Source organism: Geotrypetes seraphini, chromosome 3 (assembly GCF_902459505.1).
Source record: "Geotrypetes seraphini chromosome 3, aGeoSer1.1, whole genome shotgun sequence".
Lineage (NCBI taxonomy): Eukaryota > Metazoa > Chordata > Amphibia > Gymnophiona > Dermophiidae > Geotrypetes > Geotrypetes seraphini.
In genome coordinates, this window is record NC_047086.1 from 48,176,743 (window position 1) to 48,199,127 (window position 22,385).

At 44.5% G+C, this 22,385-nt stretch overlaps 1 protein-coding gene across 2 annotated transcripts in view; it reads left to right on the top strand.

Moving 5' to 3' along the window:
- The window catches only part of LOC117356302 (cytochrome c oxidase subunit 7A2, mitochondrial), a 56,698-nt gene that overhangs the window by 28,854 nt on the left and 5,459 nt on the right, over window positions 1-22,385 (top strand). For both annotated transcript variants that reach the window (XM_033935357.1, XM_033935356.1), the window contains exon 3: window positions 13,314-13,398. In XM_033935357.1, coding sequence (XP_033791248.1) covers window positions 13,314-13,398 — 85 coding nt within the window. The remainder of the gene's footprint in view (window positions 1-13,313; window positions 13,399-22,385) is intronic.

Sequence of the window (22,385 nt, forward strand, 5' to 3'; positions counted from 1 at the left end):
CCGATAGCCCAACAAGTCTGCTCTCTCAAGAACCCTCCCTCCCTTCGAGAATCCATATTTTAAGCATTCCTCTGGAGCGACCCCCACCTGTCTGTCCCATCGTCCCTTGAAGTCGAGCGTGGTACTGGCCTTGACTACCTGACGTGGAAGACCATTCCATCAATCAATTACCCTTTTGGTGAAGAAATACTTCCTGGTGTCCCCATGAAATCTTCCCCCCCTGAGTTTTAGCGGATGCCCTCTTGTCGCCGTGGGACCCGTACGACAAAAGATTTCTTCCTCCACATCAATGCGGCCCGTGATGTATTTGAATGTTTCTATCATGTCCCCCCTTTCTATGCGCTCTTCGAGAGAATATAAGCGCGGCCTGCTCAAACGTTCTTCATATGGGAGATTTTTTAGTCCTGAGACCATCCTAGTGGGCATTCGCTGAATCGTCTTCATTCTCTTCATTCTCTTCACTCCAGGTGAGGTCTCACCATTGATTTGTACAACGGCAGTAAAACTTCAGGCTTTCGACTGATAAAGCTCCTTCTGATGCAGCCCAGCATTTGTTTAGCTTTTGCTGTAGCTTTCTCCACCTGATTTGCAGCTTTCATATCTTCCCAGATGATTACCGTATTTTCACGCATATAACGTGCATACGTGTATAGCGCGCGGGAACAAAGCATTGCTGTAAAAAAAAATCTATGTAGCACGCACACGCGTATACCGCGCATGCTGCTATAACCTCCTCCCGCCACCCCCGCTTACTCCCTCTTCTGGCCTGCGAACCGGCATCCTCCCCCACCCCCGCTCGCGTCACCCCCTCTCCCCCGCGATCCTACATCCCCCCCAGCACCACAAAGACATTGCTTACCCGATTGGGCACCAACACCAGCACCAATGCACAGGACGTGCCAGTGCCAGTGTCCGAAGATCCTCCCTCGCCTGGGCTGGGCGGTGCGAGGGAGATCCTCCCTCTTCCCTGTGCTGGGCTGGTCTGGGCTTTGAGCATTTGCGCATGCTCAAAGCCTTCTGGTCTCGCTCTCTCCGAGATTCTGAATCTGAGAATGTCCAGGGACTCTCCCTTATCCAATTTTTTTGTTACCCAGTCAAAGAAGTTTATCAGATTGGATTGACAAGACCTTCCCTTCGTAAAGCCATACTGGTGGGTATCCCTTAGTCCAGGGGTGTCCAATGTCTGTCCTCGAGGGCCGCAGTCCAGTCGGATTTTCAGGATTTCCCCAATGAATATACATGAGGTCTATTTGCATGCACTGATTTCATTGTATGCTAATAGATCTCATGCATATTCATTGGGGAAATCCTGAAAACCCGACTGGATTGCGGCCCTCGAGGACCGACATTGGACACCCCTGCCTTAGTCCTTTGTCATCCAGAATCGTGTCCAATCTGTTTTTTATCAACGTTTCCATAAGTTTCCATACTATTGATGTGAGACTCACTGGCCTGTAATTTTCAGCCTCTGACCTGCATCCCTTTTTGTGGAATAGAATAACGTTGGCAGTTTTCCAGTCCAAGGGAACTTTTCCCTTGGTTAGGGAAAGATTAAAAAGCTCAGCCAATGGTTCTGCCAGAACATCTCTCAATTCCCCTCAGTGTTTGTTCAGGACAATGGAGGCAGAGGTGCAGGGGATCTCCCCTCACCATGTGCCTCGACCAGATGAGGATACAGAGCTGGACCAGGAGGTTCAGTCTGATATATAGACTGGGAGGATGGAAAGTCTGATTCCATGCCACTGTTGTCCCAGGATTCAATTTCTCTGGCAGAGGCTGGTTCTCTGCATGAGAGCAGTGGTCAAGAAGTGGTAGTGGCCCTGGACCAGAGGGAAGAACCCACAGTGCATTGACTGTTCAAAGCCTCTGTACTCTCGGGTAGCATTTCTACATCGCTACAAGAATTGAAGCTGGAAGTTCTTCTAGCCCCCTTGTTGCAGTGCTCAATTATGAGCAGCTCAGTTGCTCCAGCTTTGTTCTTTCCCTTGCCTCTGGACATCACAAATCTGGTTACAGACCTCTGGGCGTCATCAGAAGGCTCCTTGCAAGTGGCTATGGCCAAGCTTTACCCAAAGATTCCGGATTTCCAGCAACTGTTCTGCCAAAGGTGGATTCGCTGGTGATGCAGGTCACCAAACAAACCTCCTTGCCTAGTGAAGGTGGTGTGATGTTAAAGGATATTCAGGACTGTAAAGTGGATGTGGTCATCAAGAGACAATCTGAAGCTTTGGTCCTAGGGATTAAGGCAGCAGCTGCAGTTTCCTTTGTGGCACATGCTTGCTACACCCATTCGTCTCGAGTCCCGGTCTCGGAGACCGTCTAAGATCCCCAAATGCACCTATCTGGGGTGGATTATATAGTGGATGCTCTGTATGATACCATCAGAGTTTGGCTCATATCTCTGCCTGGTGGATGCTCTGGATCAAACAATGGGTAGGAGATTCAGCCTCTAAAGCCACTCTGGGCAGGTGCTATTTGGCAAGGGTCTAGATGACCTGATGGCCAGTGTTACGGACTGTCACCCTAAGGCCTTGCCGGACAGCCAACTCCGATTGTCTTGGGATGTGAGATGTGGGAATTTTTGAGGTTCTTGAAGATTCCATCCTTATGCAGGAGGCCAAGCGACTCAGGTTTTTTCAGGGGTGATGGCAGAGATTAAATGGGGGTAGGAGACTGCAAGCCTCTGACTCTCATCCCTCCCCAACCTCCAAGAAAGCACAATGACGCCAAACAAGGCCTGGAAATCCTTTCAGCACTGGTTTGCTGGGGATGATGTAGAGCCCTTACGAGCTCCGATTTCAGTAGTCCTGGACATTTTGCAAGAGGGACTTCAGAAGGGTTTGTTGGTCGGATTGCTGAAGGTGCAGATAGCAGCCCTCTCCTGTTTCCAAGGGGGGGGGGGATAAGCTCCCTGGCCTCTTGCCTTGATGTTGCCCAGTTCATTAAAGGGGCTCTTCAGTTGTGCCCCCCTTTCCCTTCCTGGAATCTTAACACCATATTTCAAGGTTTCAGTAGAACTCCTTATGAGCCCTTATGTGAGACTTCCCTTCTAGATTATTTCTGGTGGCAATTACATCAGTGAGACGAGTTTGAGTTACAAGCTCTGTCTTGCAGTTAACTGTTCCTTAAGTTTTTACAGAAGCAGGAGTCTCCTTGCACACGGTTCCATCCTTATCGAAAGTAGTCTTGGCCTTCCACATCAATGAGGAAGTCCATTTACCCACTTTTCACCCTACTTGGTTCTGAGAAAAATGATAAAACGTTGCGTTTGCTGGCTGTCAGGTGAGTGCTCCTCCAGTACCTCGAAGTTAACAATAAGCTTCACATATTGGATCACCTTTTTATTCTGACCAATTATGCCAAGAAAGGGATGCCAGCATCTAAAGCCTCGCTTTCCAGCTGGATTAAGATGGCTATTTCTTTCCCATATGTGGTCTTCAGTAAGCAGCTACCAATCACATTGAAAGCACACTCCACTAGAGGAGTCGCTACCTCCTGGGTGGAGACTCAGGTGGGTTCACCCAATGAAATCTGTAGAGCATCTACCTGGTCTACCTCTCATACCTTTACTAAGTTCTGTAGGGTGGATGTAGCAGCTTGAAAAAATGCTGCTTTTGGTCCTCCATTTTGAAGGCAGACTCGGCAGGACTGCCCTAGTCTCCGGGGACTGCTTTGGTACATACCTAGCATTCAGGGCCACTAGACAGAAATATTAGGTTCTTATCTTGATAATCTTTCTTGTAGATGTGTCTAATGGTCCTGAAACCCCACCCTGACAGTGGGCTTCGTGTACTGAGAGAATAAAAAAAAGAAGGAAAACTCAAGAATGTAAAGTGTGGTTTAAGTCACTGCTTGATAGCAGGACATGCGAGTATCTATAAGCTCTATATAAGATTGGTGCTGGTTGCACACAGTTTTTGTATTTGTTTTTTGATCAGTTATTTGAATGTTAATGGATGTTTGTTACAGCGCAGAACAGAACTCTAGTGTTGGGGATTTTTCCCTGTTTTCTTCCTTCCGGTATGTCTGCTATTACAATGCTACTTGATTGCTTTTGTAGAAACTGAGGGGGTAGGAGAAGTTCTCTGTGAGGGGACAGAGTTCAAAAGATGAATGACAGCATTCTGCAAACAACTGTGGGTTCTGATGCAAAACCCTAGTGTTCAGGACCACTAGACACATGTACAAGAGAGAAGATTATTGAGGTAAGAACCTAATCTTTCTTTCATGTAGAATAGTGTCACTGAATAAAGAAAAGAAAATTATGGGATAAGACAACATTTCTCCTTAAGTGAGGAAAACTTAATTGATGTATTAATATGTGACTGTCAGTCAATTCTGTAAACAAAACTTATCTTCTGAAAAACTCAGTCTTCCATGGTACTTATACTGTGGCAATCTTAATATGGTCAGGTCCAATGTATTTTGAAAATCTGCTTCATGGACCAAGTGACCCTAATTTCAGTGCAGTTTCCATCATGTTGACATCTTACTCTCCTTTCAAACATTGTACACTTCTCTCTCTCTATTCACGGGTTCAGCGACTTCAGTTATTTGCAGTTTTTACCTTGCTGGCTCCACTCCCCCCACCCCCAACCCCCTGAATTACATCATCCTGGAAAAGTTTGGTGCTTTTTTTTTTTCAGCACTTGCTTCAGCGTGGTCTGGCAAATGGCAGCATGCAGAAAGAAAAGTTTAGCACAGTATAATACTTGAATTGTACTGAAAAAGTAACAATCACAAATATCAAAAATAAGTTTTATTCACAATTTCACGGTATTTGCAAGGGGTTTAACCACAATATTGTGAATATAATAGAAAAAAGTTATTTGCATATTTTGATATTCACAGGCTGGCTTTGCCCCTAACCCAGCGGTCTCAAACACGCGGCCCGCGGGCCGCATGTGGCTCTCCAGATATTATTTGCGGCCCGCGGTCTGTACTGGATCATTATCTTCCTTTTGGAGCAGCAGGGTGTCTGGCCGGCTCGTACCGTTCAAAGCCGCGGGTTGGCAGCTCCTTGCGCTATCCACGGAAGAGCCGGCCAGACACGCTGCTGCTCCAGTGGCGTACCAGGGGTGGGGGGGGGCAGTCCACTGTTTTCCCTAGAGTGCGGTTCGTCTAGAGCAGTGGTGCCCAACCTGCTTCCCTTCCCTTCTCAGGCCGGCACCGTGTTATTTGATCTCCCTGCTTCTCTTCGGGGCCGACCAACTCTCGCCGCCCGACGGCAATTCTGACGTCGAGAGGACGTTCTGGCTAGCCAATCGCTGCCTGGCTGCCCGGAACGTCCTTTCCGACGTTAGAATTGACGTTGGGCGGCGAGAGTTGGTCGGACCCGTGGAGAAGAGAAAGAGGGAGATCTCGGCCTGTTCCCGATGGCGGCAGCGGCAGCAGCCTCTTCCCCGGCGGCGGTGGCATGGGGGAGGGCAGGAAGGAAGAAAGAAAGAAAGAAAGAAGGGAGGACAGGGAACCAGATACAAAGCAAAAAATGGGACATGGAATCAGAGAAAGACAGACAGAGAAAGAGAGAAAAAGTTGGGGGAGGGAATGAGGTCTGGAAGAGAGGAAGCATACAGGAGGCTGAAAGAAGAGAAGAAACATTGGATGCACAGTCAGAGACTGCATCCAATAGCAAATCTTAAATAAACTTGTTAAAATTAATATTGATGGGTTTGTGTTTTAATGTTTCACACCAGCTTATCTTGGGGGTTTTTTCTTTCTAATTCCATATTCTTGTATTTTAGAAAGCAAATAATTTTTCTTTTAACAATAGATGAAAACTGAAAGGGGAGATAGTTACGCTGACATAATCCCACCCACCTCCAGCTGGATGGAATGAGAGAGAAAGATTGGGAGATGTTTATGGTATTTAAGAAAGGAAGAGAGACTTTTGGGGATCCAGGCCATGGTGATATGTGAAACATAAGCAATTGACTCTTTGCTTCACCTGTCAAGGTACAATGTCAAAAGATAGGGCTTGCCTGAGGTACCATGCGTCCAGTGAGAGAATAGGCACAATTAATAAGCTTCTTTTTAAAGCAACTTAAGTGAAAGTGAGCGCCCTAAGTGTGAAGTTGTAAGCTCCCTCAACAGAACAGTGCTAATGCTTGCAAGTAAACCGGCAACACTAGATACGCCAGCCGCACACCATCATAGGAGTGCTCAAATGTACAATTGTGCAAAAATAAATCAATTCAGGTGTTTATAATAATAAAGTGCCAACACTCAATAATAGTTCCTCACAAAACACATAGTGACGGAACCCACAGATCCGGGGCAAAACAAAAGAATGAATTGAGAATGAAAATACAAGTACTTGGCGTCGTCAATGAAAGATGGATTCAGTGGCACTCATACGGTAGCTGGAATCGCCGTAATGCAGCTCATAAAGTCCAATCCTGGGTCCCAAAGGTCCTACCAAGCAAGGTTTCAGGGCCGGAGGCCCCTTCTTCAGGAACCAGACCACAGCAACAGAGCCACCACGGGTCAAAAAATTTACAAGTTGGCTAGGCAAAAGGGGGAGGAACAGGAGTAACACCGAGCCTGTCTTTAATTCTCGCGCCAATCATGACGTCAAAAGGCAGGAAATAGCTGATACACTGACTTGAGCAAAACAAAAGAAAAACAGCTGATGAAAAGGACCATAAAAAACAGCAGTTACAAAATTCACCCAAAAGCATATAAAAGATAACAAAAGCTCAGATAATAGTTCCATTCGATCATGTCGTTTAGTTGTATCAGCTATATCAAGTGTATCAGCTGTTCCTGCCTTTTGACGTCATGGTTGGCGCGAGAATTAAAGAGAGGCTCGTTGTTACTCCGATTTCCCCCCCTTTTGCCTAGCCAACTCGTAGATTTTTTGACCCGTGGTGGCTCTGTTGTTGTGGTCCAGTGCCTGAAGGGGGGCTTCTGGCCCTGAAACCTTGCTTGGTAGGACCTTTGGGACCCAGGATTGGACTTTATGAACTGCATTATGGCGATTCCAGCTACCGTATGAGCTCCATTGAATCCATCTTTCATTGAAGAAGCTAAGTATTTGGAGTGTATTTTCTTTCTCAATTTATTCTTTTGTTTTGCCCTGGGTCTGGGTTCTGGCACTAGAGAGGTACCATCTGTTTTGTGATGAACTATTATTGAGTGTTGGCACTTTATTATTATTATTATTATTATTATTATTATAAACATCTGAATTGATTTATTTTTGCACAATTGCACTCGTAAGCACTCCTATGATGGTGTGTGGCTGGCGAACCTAGTATTGCTGGCTTACTTGAAAGCATTAGCATTGCTCTGAGTGAGCTTACAACCTCACACTGAGGGCACTCACTTTCACTTGCACTTATTAAGTTGCTTTAAAAAGAAACTTGTTAATTGTGCCTATTCTCTCACTGGACCACACATGGTACTTCAGGCAAGCCCTATCTTTTGATATTGTATCTTTTAAGGATTTTGTATTTCCTACTGGGGCTTTTGTATTTGTAACCTGTCAAGGTGACATTATCACATAGCCAACAGCCATCTTTGGGAGTGGAAACTGCTGGCTTCTGCTGATGATCGTAGAGGTATCTTAGACCAATTTACTAAAGTTGCTTTGCTTACAGACACATGATGAGAGAAATGAGTCTTAGCAAATCCAGCTTCTAAAAGATCTGCTGCTGATCTGGGAGAGGATTTTGTCTCATCCTCATTCCCACGCCTCCTTGAACTTTGCTGAGGGCAGTGTTAGAGAAGAAGTGAGAGAGGTCTCAGCTGCTTGCTCCTGTTTTTTTGAACTGGCTCCTAGATCTAAAGATAAATAAATTAAGGTCTGGTGATAACAATTGCTCAAGGAATCATGTAGCTTTCTTTTTCCCCCTTTAGGAACTGGTTTTCACTACTACGTTTAGCTTATTGTACTGTTTTGAACTTTGCCCATTCTTACCTCACATACTCTGTAGAAAACATCTAGAAAATTTCCAAGTAAAGTTTTCTCCAGGGTTGGTAGCACAGGCTATGTAAACTCTCTGTAAGACTTCATTTTTCTTTGGAACAAACATTAAGTAACTTTACATTTTGGGAAGCAGAAAAAAAACTAACCCATAAAACACCATTGCAGATGGCAAAGTGGAGGTAGGTATAAGGAAAGAGTGGTTCTACAATGAATCCAGTGTCTCTACACCGCCCCTGTAAAATTCTTATACCAATGTAAAAGTAAAGATATATTTTTATTATATATTTATTAGGATTTTTTTTTTTTACCATCTTTTTGAAGAAATTCACCCAAGGCAGTATACAACAAGAATAAGTCAAATGTAGGCAATAGACAATTACAGGAGTAAAAATATTCAAATTACAAAGTACGGCATAGTATGTTACATTACAGTGTCGACACAATACATGGTAAAATATTTTAATAATAACTTTATTCTTATATATCCCGCCTGTAATCTTGCGACTTCTAGGCGGTTTACAATAAACTAAACTGTAAATACAATCAAGAGAAGTTTAACATACAGCGAATTAGAGAGTATAGCGGTTTACAATAAAAGAAACTGTAAATACAATCAAGAGAAGTTTTTCATACAGCGAATTAGAGAGTATAGCAGTGTATATCTCGTACAACTACTTAAAGAGTATAGCATTGTACATCTGATAACATTAGTAATGTTAACGTCAGTTTGTGTGTTGCAAGGCCAGGAAGCGCCAAGTTGTTTACACAGAAGTAGAAATATTCCGTAAGTTCATATAGTGTTCATGTTTAGTGATTAGGGGTTTGGGGTTAACAGTTGCAAGTTCAGGTGTGTGGTGATGTTACGAGGGGGGTTGATGTTCTGGTTCGTTACCTAGGTATTTCAAGAATAGGTAAGTTTTTAGGTGTTTTCTGAATTCTTCATAGTTGTTTGTGTGCGCAATTAGTTTTTCTAGGTCTTTACCCCATATGGCAGCTTGATATGATAGCAGTTGTTGATGGTGTCTCTTATATTTGCACCCTCTAGCCGGTGGGGAGATAAATTTCATGTGTGTTTTTCTTTCATGTCTGTTGGTTGGGAATGAGAACAGGTCTGTAATGTATTTTGGGGCTAGACCATTTAGTACCTTGAAGCAGAGACATCCTAGCTTGAACTTCGTGCGCGCCTCCATCGGTAGCCAGTGTAGGAGTCGGTAGGAAGGGGTTATGTGATCGGACCTCTTCAGCCCGAAGATCATCCTGACTGCTGCATTTTGTATCAGTTGTAGTCTTTGCATTTGCTTCTGGGGGATTGTCAGATGGGTGATATTTTCAGTAGTCCAGGTGATTTAGTATTAGGGATTGTACTAGAATTCTAAAAGCTGAAGTGTGGAAGTGCGCCTTAATGGACTTAAGTTTCCAGAGAGTGAAAAACCCTCTTTTGATTAAGGAGTTTATGTGGTCCTTCATGGTTAGTCCTTGGTCTAGTATTACTCCTAGAATCTTCATCGTTGGTTGAATGGGGTAGTTTAGATTGTTAATGTGTAATGATATTGTCGTGTTCTGTGCGTGTGGCGAGGCTATGAAGAATTTAGTTTTTTCTGAATTGAGCTTCAGTTTGAAATCTGTGGTCCATTGATCCATCGTGTTTAGCGCTTCAGTTGCTGTTGGTGTGATTTCGGAGGGGGATGCTGTAAATGGGATTATGATTGTGAAGTCGTCTGCGTAGCTGAATACTTTTATGCCTTGCTGGGTTAGCTTTGTGCCTAGTGAAGCTATGTAGACGTTGAAGAGTAGTGGGGATAGTGGGGACCCTTGTGGAACGCCTGATGGGTTTCTCCATGTTTTAGAGAGATTGTAGTTGAAGCGAACTTGATAGGTGCGGGTCGTAAGGAAACCTCGGAACCAGTTCAGCACTTCGCCTCCGATGCCGATTGAATCTAAGCATTAATAGACAGTATAGGGTGTAAGCAAAGATGGAGTACATAGATAAGACAGGGTAGCAGGAGTTGTCCATCCTTGACTTTGCTTCAAAACCGACCTGAAAGTCTAAAAATTATTGGGAGGAGAAGCGACCCTGACACTGACACGAGGAAACTACTGACACGAGGTTCCTCAGAGAGGAGAAGGAGGCTAGTAGACTGAGGTCTAAAAGCACTCCTTTCAGTTATACCGGCAAATAAAATAAATGGAAAGTAAATTTAATATGGGAAGGCACTAAATATACATCTAATACATGCAGAAAATAAATTTGTATAATATAAGTATGCTAAAAATGCTTGCGATACATGCCGAAAGGTGTGTGGGAAAAAAATACCAAAAGATGGCTTATCCGCTTCATGGAAAACAAAGAATGACTGGCTTTGCTATCTAGAGCTCAAAGAAGCATACACACATGCTTCTATTTTCTCTGCTCACAGAAAATATCTTTGCTTTCTTCTGGGAACATGCCATTTCAGTACAAAGTCCTTCCATTTGAGAAGGCATCACCCACATGTGTAAATATGCTGCCTTCTTGTGCTGGGATAAGAAAATAAGCTTAGCAGGGTTCATAAAAGGCCTGTACAACCTCCCAAAACTAAAGTCCACAAGCAGTTATCGAGGTGGCCTGGAGAAATCCACTGCTCACTTCCAGGATATATATTATATATAACATTAACATATTTTCACAGAGCAATTCTGTACTTGAGACAGTTCCTTTCTTAAGTCTCTCTTGATCAGTTCCTCCATCTTGTCTTCACTAAGTCTTTTTCAGCCCCCCCTTTATCGCCAGCAATCTCCCTTTGTTTTCCCCTGTCTCCAGCAGTCCCTTATGTCCTTTCTTCTCTAGTTGGCTGCTCTTCAGGCATCCTTCTGGGCCATCAGCCATTCCCTCCAGCTAACTTCTCTGTCTCCTACCATTCTGTCTGCTAAGGCTTCTTCTGCTATAAAACAGGAGCTTGCTTGTGAGCACTGTGTCTCATCAGGGAGTTTGAACTGCATTGTGTAGGAACTCCTACACTAATCTCATGGTCTAAAGTCAGGGTGGGAGTTCATGTACTGCAGGGTGCAGATGAAAGTCCCTATTATGTTGCAATGCTACCTCTGTTATAGTGTATGCTAATCTCCAGCTGTCTTTCGGCCCTTCAGTAGCAAGAAGAAAATTGGAATTGCAAAAAATATTTTACACCATTGATTGGACTCCAGGGTTTATTTGAGGTCTTTTCTCCTCTGTTTTAAAGAATTCTTATGCATTATCCAATAATTGATAGTGTTCCACTTCTATATCAGAGGAGCAAAACCAAAGTGGAATTGTCCAATTAGAAGGTGCACAAAAAAGTGTCTTTCAACTCATCTGATAAATACAATATCTTTATTCATCCAAAGTAACTCAATGACTCGACATGTACATGTTTCGGCCTCCCGGCCTGCATCAAGAGTTTTAGGAGTCTTTGGGTGTACACTGAGATATGAGATCTTATATCTGCCAATCAAAACGTTGCTTCGAGTCTTTGTAGCGCTGCAAAACGCCGCGGCTAAGCTGCAAGTAAAAACCAAGAGAGGTTTTCACTTGGGCTTAGCCGCGGCGTTTTGCAGCGCTACAAAGACTCGAAGCAACGTTTTGCTCTTTTGAGTTTTGTGGATTTGTTTCCCCTGTTCCTGTGTGCTACTTCTATATCATTCATATTAATCTAAAAAAAATATTTGGCACCATGGTAATGTGATGTGCCCGCTAAATCATATTATGCAAGCAAGCAAGCAAGAAAACATAACCTAAAACACTTTCACAGGTGATTGAATCCTATATAGGACTAAGAGGTTGGACCTGTACTTGGCATATGACTTGTGGCTCTGCCTGTTGTTTTGCAGCTTGCATTGCATATTTCAGTTTGATAATGATGAGGTAAAAGAAAAGGATAAAACCCTATGCAAACAACCAAGGTACTTTAAAAGTGAGATAAGTCAAATAATGAAGACTAAAAACTTCTTATGTTCCAATTTGAATCTTCAGTTCATCGAATGCTTGTGGCACAGATTTAGGGACTCGATATGGATATGTTTCAGCAAAACAATGCCTGTGTTAGGAGTCATAAGATCCTAAAGGTGTGTCACTTGGTACAATTGGATGATGAATAAATTCCTGAAGCAGCTGAACCAGTCTGCAGTGCTCTGGCTGAAAAAGTCGGATACCCTCTCGCAGAACTGCTGTCATTTCCCGTTGTTCTTCTGAAGCAGGGACTCTGGATCATTTACTATTTTACTGTCCCTGTATCATGGCCTTTTGGAAATCAATTTGGTCCCAAATTAATTGTTTATTAGAGAACCATGTAGCATTGTATTTTGATACAGTACTGTTCGGTATGTCAATGAGAACAAAAAGTCAAATTTCATCAAGTAATAATAAACTTTTATTGATTATGACAAGAGTCGCCATACCACATATCTTCAGTAATTGGAAAAATTACAGTACACTTGACTATACCTTCTGGTGGAATTCGTTGTGCCACATTTACAAAATGGAAAGAACAATTGCCATACAAAAAGGGAATTATAATAATTTTAAAAAGATTTGGGGGCCATTGACAAATTATTGCAATGATTAGACACCATTTTCCACTGAAAGTACATTTATACATAGGGGGGAGGGGGATGGTATAAAGTTCTATTAAAGATATAATCAATAAATAAGAATATAATATACGATATTTTTGATTAAAATATTTGTGGGAAGGGTGGGTGGGGAGGGTATAATTTTATGTATTTAAGATATTAGAAAGAAATTCAAGTGATGTATACAAGTTTTATTTGATGAAATATTGTATACAAGATGGAAAAATGAATAAAGAATTTGGGAAAAAAAAAAAGAAACAGGAAGCAATATGGGCAAAGCACGCTGCTCCTTGTGACCCTGGGCAAGTCACTTAATCCCCCCATTGCCCCAGGTACATTAGGTAGATTGTGAACCCACCGGGACAGACAGGGAAAAATGCTTGAGTTCTTGAATAAATTCATGTAAACCGTTCTGAGCTCCCTGGGAGAACGGTATAGAAAAGTGAATAAATAAATAAAAATTCACTTAATTTCGGAAGGGCTCTTGCTTGCTTGAGGATTAACTGTAGGTGGCAGTAGAGCTCTCAGTGAAGTAGGAGGGTTATATAAAAAATCAGGATTATATTCCATCTTCAAAGGCTCACAGCCATGGGGAGATTACCCGCTTGTCCAGAATTGCACACCTATCTACTAGAAAAGATGTTAGCAAGGTAAGAACCTGATCTCTTTTTTCAGAATAAAGGAAATACTGTAAAGAATTAGCACAAAAGTTTGTGAGTTATACTGATATGGTACTTATTTTATAAAGTTTGTCATCTGCCCTTATTGTCCTAATGTGTATTTTTTTTTTTTTTAGGAAGATAATGGTCTTCCCGTTCATTTAAAAGGAGGGATAGGAGATGCCATACTATATAGAATCACCATGGCTCTTACTGTTGGGGGTAAGTTTTGCAAACATAATTTGACCAATGCATTTTCACATTTGTAATGCAACTTTCAAAATATGCTAACAAAATCTTACTATTGATGCTCAAGCTTTACCAAAGTAAAGTACCAAGTCCCTACACCTACCTCACATGCATTGCACGTTCTGACCCTTGCTGTGCTTTTAATTTTTTTAAAATATCATATTAATTTTTTTTTTCAGCATCCTTCATCATTGTTCATGCTGTCATGATGGTCTCTCTGTCTCTACTTATTTATTTTAAATATTTATTAACTGCCTAAAACCTTGGTGGCTTACAATAAAGACATCCATAATCAAATAAAACAACAAAACAAAGTAAACAAAAACAAATGTTTAAAATAATCATCCCCTTTCTCCTTTAGATAATAATAAAAGGCAACTTGATAGGCTGCAATGTTAGCTAATTTTCTTCCCTGCACCCCTCCTATCTTTATTACAGATCAGTAGCAGGGAGCTGTCCCAGGGCTAGATGCACTAAAGTCTCCAATCATCTAACAATCATTGCTAAACCGATTTGACTGGTTTAGCGACCAATCAAATTTGCCGACCTGATGCATAAAACAGCTCACCGCATGGTTTTCTGTACGGTTGTATATTTTCCAATTCTGACATGCAAATGAGGTCATTAAAACCAGCCATCCGATTGATGGCCTTACATTGCATGCCAGAATTGGATCGGTACTATTGACCTGAAAAAAATGACAGGTGTGCTTGAGGTTTGGTTTTTTCCCCCCCCCCCCCCATTTTTTTTTTCTTTTTGTATGAGCACAGATGGTGTTTGTGTGTGTGTGATGCACATACACAATATCTGCCCACTCCCTCCTGCAGTGAACCCTCCCCATGTGCCTGCCAGACATCCCCCTCCCTTACACATCAGTAAAACAGAGGGAAGGCCCTGATTGACTCAGACTCGTAAGGCCCAGTTGCTAATAAGGGCCTTAGGCCTCTCCCAGTGCATCCACTCTGACATTTGCACTTCCCTGTACCTCTCCCTCTCACGGGCAGTTCTCTGTACCTGTCGTGTAAGCTTTGACATCCCACATACCTTTCGCTGAAACATCGACAGGAGGGATGCCCCCTTCCCTTCTACTGATAGAGCTGCCTCTTCACAATGGCAACTTGGGATGCACAGGGAAGGCTAAGCCAATCGGGGCCTTAGACCCTTCCCAGTACATCCCAAAGGCCGCCATTGTGAAAAGGTGGCCCTATCGGTAGGAGGGAGTGGGCATCCCTCCTGCCGATGTTTCAGTGAAAGGTATGGGGACTGGGGAATGTCGGAGGGATGTCGGGAGGGGGGATCGGGGGGGATGTCGGAGCCTATGCGACAGATACAGAGAGACTGCCCTTGAGAGAAATGTATGGGGGTGTGTGTGCGCGTGTTGGGGGATATATGGGTTGTCGGGAGGGGGCTCTTGGTGGTGATCTCAGGGGGTGTGGAGGGTGTCAGCCGGCAAGGAGTCAGCCTACGTGGAAAGGGGGAAAGGTATGGGGTGTGTGTGGGGATTTCAGAGGGGTGTCTGAGGGTATGTGGGTTGTCAGGAGGAGAGCTATGCAGGTGTGGTCGATCTACTCTTATGAGATGAACCCCCCCTCTTCCAATTCCGTTGGTAGCAGCAATTGGGAGTGGTTGGATAGTTGGTAAGGACAATTGGCTATGGCAATTGGATACAACAATTGGTAAAACGACAATTGATAAGATGATCCTGCCAATTGTCTTCCTACCAATTGTCAGGATCCCAATAGGAAGGAATATACTTATATCTAAAGCCTCAGTCCCAGCCATCCCCTATTGCAAATCTCCTAGAGAACAGGAAGTCTGATATTCTTTCATGTGATCTTCAAATTTTAGCTGAAACAGTTAAGGAAGAAAAATATCAAATATTACTATTGCTCATTTCTGAAGTGCTGTAAGAATACATTTCTTTTTCATCATACCAGATCAGCCCAGTTGAGTAGGGTTATGTCCATCTATGTGTGGATGGAGACAGAAAAGTAGTTCCACATAATTTTCTTCTTTTTTTTTTTTTTTTTTTTTTTATTTATTTATCATTTTAATGCATCCTATACAAGATGTTTAAAGAAATACAGAAATATATTATTCTCTTAGTCATATTACATACCAAGAATTGAAATTTAAACATCCATATAAATCATATAATACAGTCCACAACTTAAGGAGAAGAGACAAGATGAAAGTAAAACCCCTCGGGAAAGGGGAATATACAAAGGAAACTAAAAACTTTAAGAAATAGAGCAGTCAGATCTTACCTATCCAAAATAAACTTAACCGCATTATTAACCTGTATCATTCGGACTGTGTAGAGATACCTTTACCTTCAAGGAAAAAACCTAATTGGGAAGGTTCGAAAAATATATATTTACTTCCTTGATAGGAAATAAAACATTTACAAGGAAATCGCAACTGAAAACTTGCCCCCAAAGCAATCACCTTTGATCTATGTAACAGGAATTCTTTCCTTCTGGACTGCGTCCACCTTGAAACATCAGGAAATATATATACCCTTTCCCCCAAATAGGAAATCTGCTTTAAATTGAAATATAATTTCAGCAACATCTCTTTATCTTGAAGAAATACCAACGAGACCAATAAAGTTGCTCTTCCCTGAATTTCAATATCAGAAGATTGCAGAATATCAGAAACATCTAATTGAGCATTTTCATCCGCTGTAGCTTTTTCTTTCTGCACTTGTTTTATATAGTAAATTCTTTGTATCGGGGGAAGACTTACTTCAGGTACATTTAAGACATTCAACATAAAGTTCTTAAAGAGTTCTTTAGGAGACATAAACTTGGCAACCGGAAAATTAAGAATCCTCAAATTTAAATTTTTCTGCTGATTTTCCAGGTTTTCAATCTTCCTCAAAATCATCATTTTTTCTGTTGTTTGTTTGGTAATTAGATTCTTAGTCTCTGTTGTTGCTTTATCTAAGTTTTTTAATTCCACTTGGTGTTGCTGAGTAATAGTCTCTAAGGAGCTTATCCTGGAGGTAGAATTCTGGGTCATAGTAACAAAGTTAGAACATACCAGGTGAAGATTCTCAATTGCAGTCCAAATGGAGTCCAGAGTAACAGCCTGTGGTTTTACCAACGGTCCAAGGAGGGGGACACCAGCCGACCCAAGCACGGCTCCTGCTCCAGCGATGGAAATCTGGGCTCCTGCAATCTCCCCACCGCCGGTCACCAACAGCTCCTCTCCCCCAGAACGCTGCCTCTCCAACGTCGGGGTCAGCGTGTCTGCTGCATGTTCCACTTCCGGGTCAACTTCGGAGAGAGAGCAAGCCTCACCCCACACTCCGGGGGAGCCCTCCCGCCAGCTCCGCTGCAGCGAAGATTCTCCGGGATTGGGAGGGGTATGCGGTCCTCGCGGGCTCAACGAGAGCGACATCTCGCCGTCCAAGCTATGGGTTCCCGATTCCACAGCAGCGGAAACGCCTGACATGGAAGAGGGGACTGTGAATGCTGTTATCACAGTCTGCCTCGGCGTCGAGAAGCCCGGGGTAGGTGGAGGGATACCCCTCGGTTTCCCTCTTCTTTTAGGCATGAAATTGTCGTTTTAGAAGTAGAATAAAGAAATTTTTTCCTTTCAAGACGGGAGTGCTTCTCTCAGCGTCCTGCTCCTGACGCCATCTTGCCTCCTCCCCCATAATTTTCTTCTTAAAGATATGTAGACTTGAATATTCAATATTCTCTGTCTCTAGCGGATGGTAGTCAGATCATGCATCTCCTGACTCAGTTTTTCTCATTGATGTCAGCTGAACAAGGGGGTTGCTGCTGGATGGATTTGCTCTTTTCCATTCTGAGGTTATAGGCTGAGCTAGGGCCAGGTCCCTTATCCTTCAAGCTAGAGTGATACCTGGTAATGCTGGGTCCCTCCCCCCTCCCTGCTACACTCCTTTCCTCTGTGTCTTGTCAGGTAGAACTAACGACGTTTCAGCCACCATGCTATGGCTTTCTTCAGGGACTTCTGTGAGGTCTATAGTTTGTCTCCATGTAGTAGGTCCACAAACCCGATTGGTTGAGGCTTGAAGTAAATGAGGCAAGAAAGTCCACTGGTCAGCAATTTGAATTTTGGTGGGAAATTTAATTGGTCTCTTTTTCCCATAGAATGGAAAATCTCTGAATTTTAAAAAGATGTTCTCCCAGCTTCACAGGGGATACTTCTGTAGGGGGATACTTTGATCTTTTCCTGAGAATGGTTTACTGCATTATAGGTCTGTTTCTCATAGCTGACTTTGTGTTGTGCTGCAGGCATTGTGTGCGTGAGGTCCACTTGCATAACAGATTGCATGGCACCAGCACCTTCATTAGTGCAAATGTGTTCTATTTGTTAGGCATTGGAGGAGAAAATCCTTTCTGGCCTGGTTTTCGCTGATAAATTTCTGCTCTGTTCTTTCTCAGTCCTAGAGACGCCCATGGCACTTGCTGCATTTCCAGAATTCTGTATCCACAGTTGCTTGGTTAAGCAGTGGTGGTGGCCTTTTTGGGCTGGTGTGGTCTGTAAAGCCTACTATGGAGGCCTGTAGCTTATCCTAGGATAAGCAGGCAGCATATTCTTACATATGGGTGACATCATCCACAGAGCCCGGTATGGACAGTATGAAAAGTGTACTGTCACTTTAAGTTGTTTGTTTTTTTTAAAATTCTTTATTCATTTTATAACTTAAATCAAGTGTACAGTAAATATCAAACAATTATAATACAACATCACTTGGAAAATCTTCAATATCATACACCAATAAGATTTAACCCCCACCCCCTCCCAAATTCATATATAACTAATATATACCACCTGAAAATAATATCTTATGACATTCATATATATATATTCTTTTTTTTTTTATAATTCTTTATTCATTTTTTCATCTTTCAACAAGTGTACAATACACATATCAACAATTAACAAATCACTTGAAAATCTTATCAGCAATGTCTTTATATAAATAATAATCCCTCCTCCCCCCTTCCCTCCCTCCCTGATATTAATTTCCAAATAACTCTCCAATACCTTCCCACCCCCCTTCTACTATAAAATGGTGTATCATTCACAGAAAACATATATATATTCTTAATGGAAAACCAAGAAACCCCCCCCCACCCCAAATCCACATGTGCATTAAAATTGGAAAAGTGTAACTTTAAGAAACTTCATGACTGCCTGCACCAAGCATGCGTGACACCTGCTTGTAGTACCTCAGTTCTTCGTTTTCCGTGGAGCAAAGAAGTCTCTCTTGGACTGATTTCAGTCAGCATTGCCTTCCCGCTTTTGTGTATTTTAGAAACATAGAAATATGATGGCAGATAGAGGCCAAATGGCCCATCCGGTCTGCCCATCTGCACTGCTCATTATCCCTTTCCCTCTCTCTGAGAGATCCCATGTGCCCTCTTGAATTCAGACACAGTCTCTGTCTCCACCATCGCTTCCAGGAGACTGTTCCATGCATCTACCACCCTTTCTGTAAAAAAGTATTTCCTTAGATTACTCCGGAGCCTATCGCCTCTTAACTTCATCCTATGCCCTCTCATTCCAGAGCTTCCTTTCAATTGAAAGAGACTTGACTCATGCGCATTTACATTACATAGATATTTAAACGTCTATCATATCTCCCATCTCCTGCCTTTCCTCGAAAGTTCTTGTTCTATTTAATTCTTTGAGTTTTTTTGCTTTTATTTTCTTTAAAAAAAACAAACCAGCAGCTTTTATTTTGTTACTAAGCCTATGAGCTTCGGCCCTTCAGTTTTTTTTTCTTTTTCCTCGGCAAGTTTTGTTCCTTTCAAAAATTGGGTTATGAGTACTTTCCATGTTCAGGTCAACAAACTGTTCATCCTCCGATTTCCAGCTTTGTACAGCTCTTGTCGACCTCCTATTTTTCTCTCTTAAGACTCATTCTCACTCTGGAGAAATGGCTCTTCATATCTTGGACTTCAAAAGAAGCTTGGCTTTTCTCTTACCAGAACTATGCTCTACAGCAGTGTTCTTCAACCTTTTGATACCTATGGGCTGGCGGAAATAAAATAATTATTTTGTGGACCGCACTGGTCCGTGGACTGGCGATTGAAGAACACTGGGTTAAGTTGTGGGCCAGACCCTGTCCATCTCCGCCTCAGACTCCGTCCCTATGATGTTACCATTTTATCCATTCATTTTTCATATATATACACACACACACACACACACAATATAATCTTATTAACAACACATAATGGTTAATCACAAAATTAAATTACACAAAGCACACTGTATGCTTCTCAACATTCATTCCTACCAGAACACAGATAAGCCCTATGCAAATACGGGACCACAAACTAAAAGTACTAATATATACAAACAAACCCTATGATTCAAGACTCTGTATTATCCCAGGACAAGCAGGCATGATATTCTCACATGTGGGTGACGTCATCTACGGAGCCCCAGCACGGACAGCTTTTCAAGCAAACTTGATTGAAGTTTCAAGTTTGCTATGCTGCACCACGCATGTGCATGCCTTCTTGCTCACTAGAGGGCGCATCCCCACCTCGTGGTCCTCAGTTCAGTCTTTTCCGCGGAGCCAGAAGCCCTGTGGAATTTGTGCTCTCTTCTATTTTGCCTTCTGACACCGCGGCTGAGTGTTTCTTTCTCGGTCGCTGTGCTTACTTTGTTTATTTATTTGTTTGTATATAAGTTTTCGTCGAAAAAAAAAAAAAGAAGATTTTTCGTTCGGCTCCAGGGGCTCCCGGTAGCCGCGGCCGCGGGACCTCATTCGTTCCCGGCCGTTTTTTGTGTCCATGTCCCGTCCCTTGACGGGCTTTAAAAAGTGCACCCGGTGCGATCGGCTCCTTTCGATCACCGATCCCCACCGGTGGTGCTTACTTTGTCTGGGTCCTGAGCACCCGACCGACTCCTGCACTCGGTGCTCTACTTTTCAGCAGAGGGCTCTCTGCCGCCGTCGCGCTCGTATGGCAGAGCTCTTTGCTGTGGACCCCACGGCGGAGAAGGCCTCGACGTCGGCTTCGGCCCCGGCCTTGACCTCGGCCTCGACTCCCTCAACCTCGCCCCGACAGCCCGCTTCGTCGAAGCCTGTGTCCTCGACCCGAAGTCGACGACGGGTAAGTCCTCACTTCCTTCTTCTGTTCCAGCCTCGAAGAAGCCATCCTCGGGCTCATCGACGGGGGCGGGTGGGTCGTCCTCGGCCCCGCCCCGAGCGTCGAAGTCGGGTGCCCTGCTGGCCCCGAATCTGCCGGCTATGATGGGGGTTCCCGTCTTTCAGGACTTACTCCGTGCGCTCATTGCCTCGGAGCTGTCCGGTGCCCTCGCGCACCTCCAGCCAACTTCGGCCTCATCTGCCCCGGCTTCGGCTGCCTCGGTCTCGGTACCCTCGACTTCAGCCCCCGGGGGGGGCTTCGGCCTCGGCCCCGACCTTGCCCTCGATCTCGGTTGACCAGCCTGAGCGGAGCGTGCGGCCTCGGGACAAGGTGCGGAGGGTTCGGAGGATCTCTTCCTCTTCGTCCTCGTCGAGGTCCTCCCGGGCCTCCTCGCCTTCGGGTCGGCCGAGGAAGCCCAAACGTCAACGGGCCTCTCCTCGACGACACGGTCGCTCCTCGACGACCGGGGCGGAGACCCTATGGGTCTCCGAGCTCCGCCTTGATAATCCGAGGCTTTTCCGTTCTTCCGAGGTTGAGTGTTCGAGGGACTCTTCGCCGAGACGGAAGGGGCGTGCCTCGGTGCCCCATACCCCGGGGACTTCCCGCAGGGGTTCCTCGGGGCATGGGCGGTCCCCGACCCCGTCGAGGTCGCTTGGTGCGGCTTCTTGGGGTTCGGGGTCTGGCATGGGTAAGGAACCTCGTTACTCCCGTGAGGCTTCCCCTTCCTTCTTGGCGACGCGGGCTTCTCGATCTCCCTCTCCACCTTCGAAGCCCTCCTCCTTTTCTAGATTTGTGCTTGATATGGGGAGGGCTTTGGATCTTGATCTGGGGTCAGGTTCTCAATACACGAAGGAATTTTTGGAGGAGCAGGATTTGCCCTCTCCCCCCAGAGAGACTCCTCGGCTGCCTCTCAACAAGGTTCTCCACCAGACCTTCCTGAGGAACTTGGACTCCCCTCTTATTCACAGTGGTTCCATCGAAGATGGAGTCTAAGTACCGCACAGTCCCTTGCAAGGGCTTCGATAAAGCACAGCTGTCCCACCAGTCGTAGCTGGTGGAGTCGGCGTTGAAGAAGTCCCAGCCTTCTAGGGTCTCTGCTGTGGTCCCCCCCGGGCGGGAGGGACGGACCCTGGACAAGTTTGGTCGTCACCTCTATTCCAATTCCATGATGGCTGCCAGGGTCCTTAATTACGCATTCACCTTCTCGTCCTATTTAAGGCAGATGGTGAAGGCGTTGCCCCGGTATTATGGGGTCATGCCAGATTCCCATAAGGGGGATTTTGGTACCTTTATGGCCAATTTGTCTCAGCTGCGTCTCTACCTTTTTCATGCAGTTTACGACGCGTTTGAGTTGGCCTCTCGTGTATCCGCCTTTGCGGTGGCGATGCGCTGTATCGCATGGCTCCGTACCCTGGATATGGACCCGAACTTGCAAGAACGTCTGGCCAATCTTCCATGTGTTGGCTCAGAGTTGTTCGATGAGTCCTTGGAGGCGGCGACCAAACGCTTGTCTGAACATGAGCGCTCTATCGCCTCATTGGTCCGTCCTAAACCCCGGGCCCCGCTGCAGAAGCCGTTTAGACCTCCTCCGCGGCGATACCCGCAGAAGTTGACGCCGGCTTTCTCGAAGCCTCCGCCCCGGCGTCCCCCTCAGCAGGGCAGAGCGTCCCAACCAAAGCCTCAGGCGCAAGGGGCGTCTAAACCGACCCCGTCTTTTTAACGTGATGCACGGTTGGGGGCGGGCCCCCTCCGCACTGTCGAAGGACCCCCTTCCCATCGGGGGCCGATTGCAGGCCTTTCTTCCAGCCTGGGCCGAGA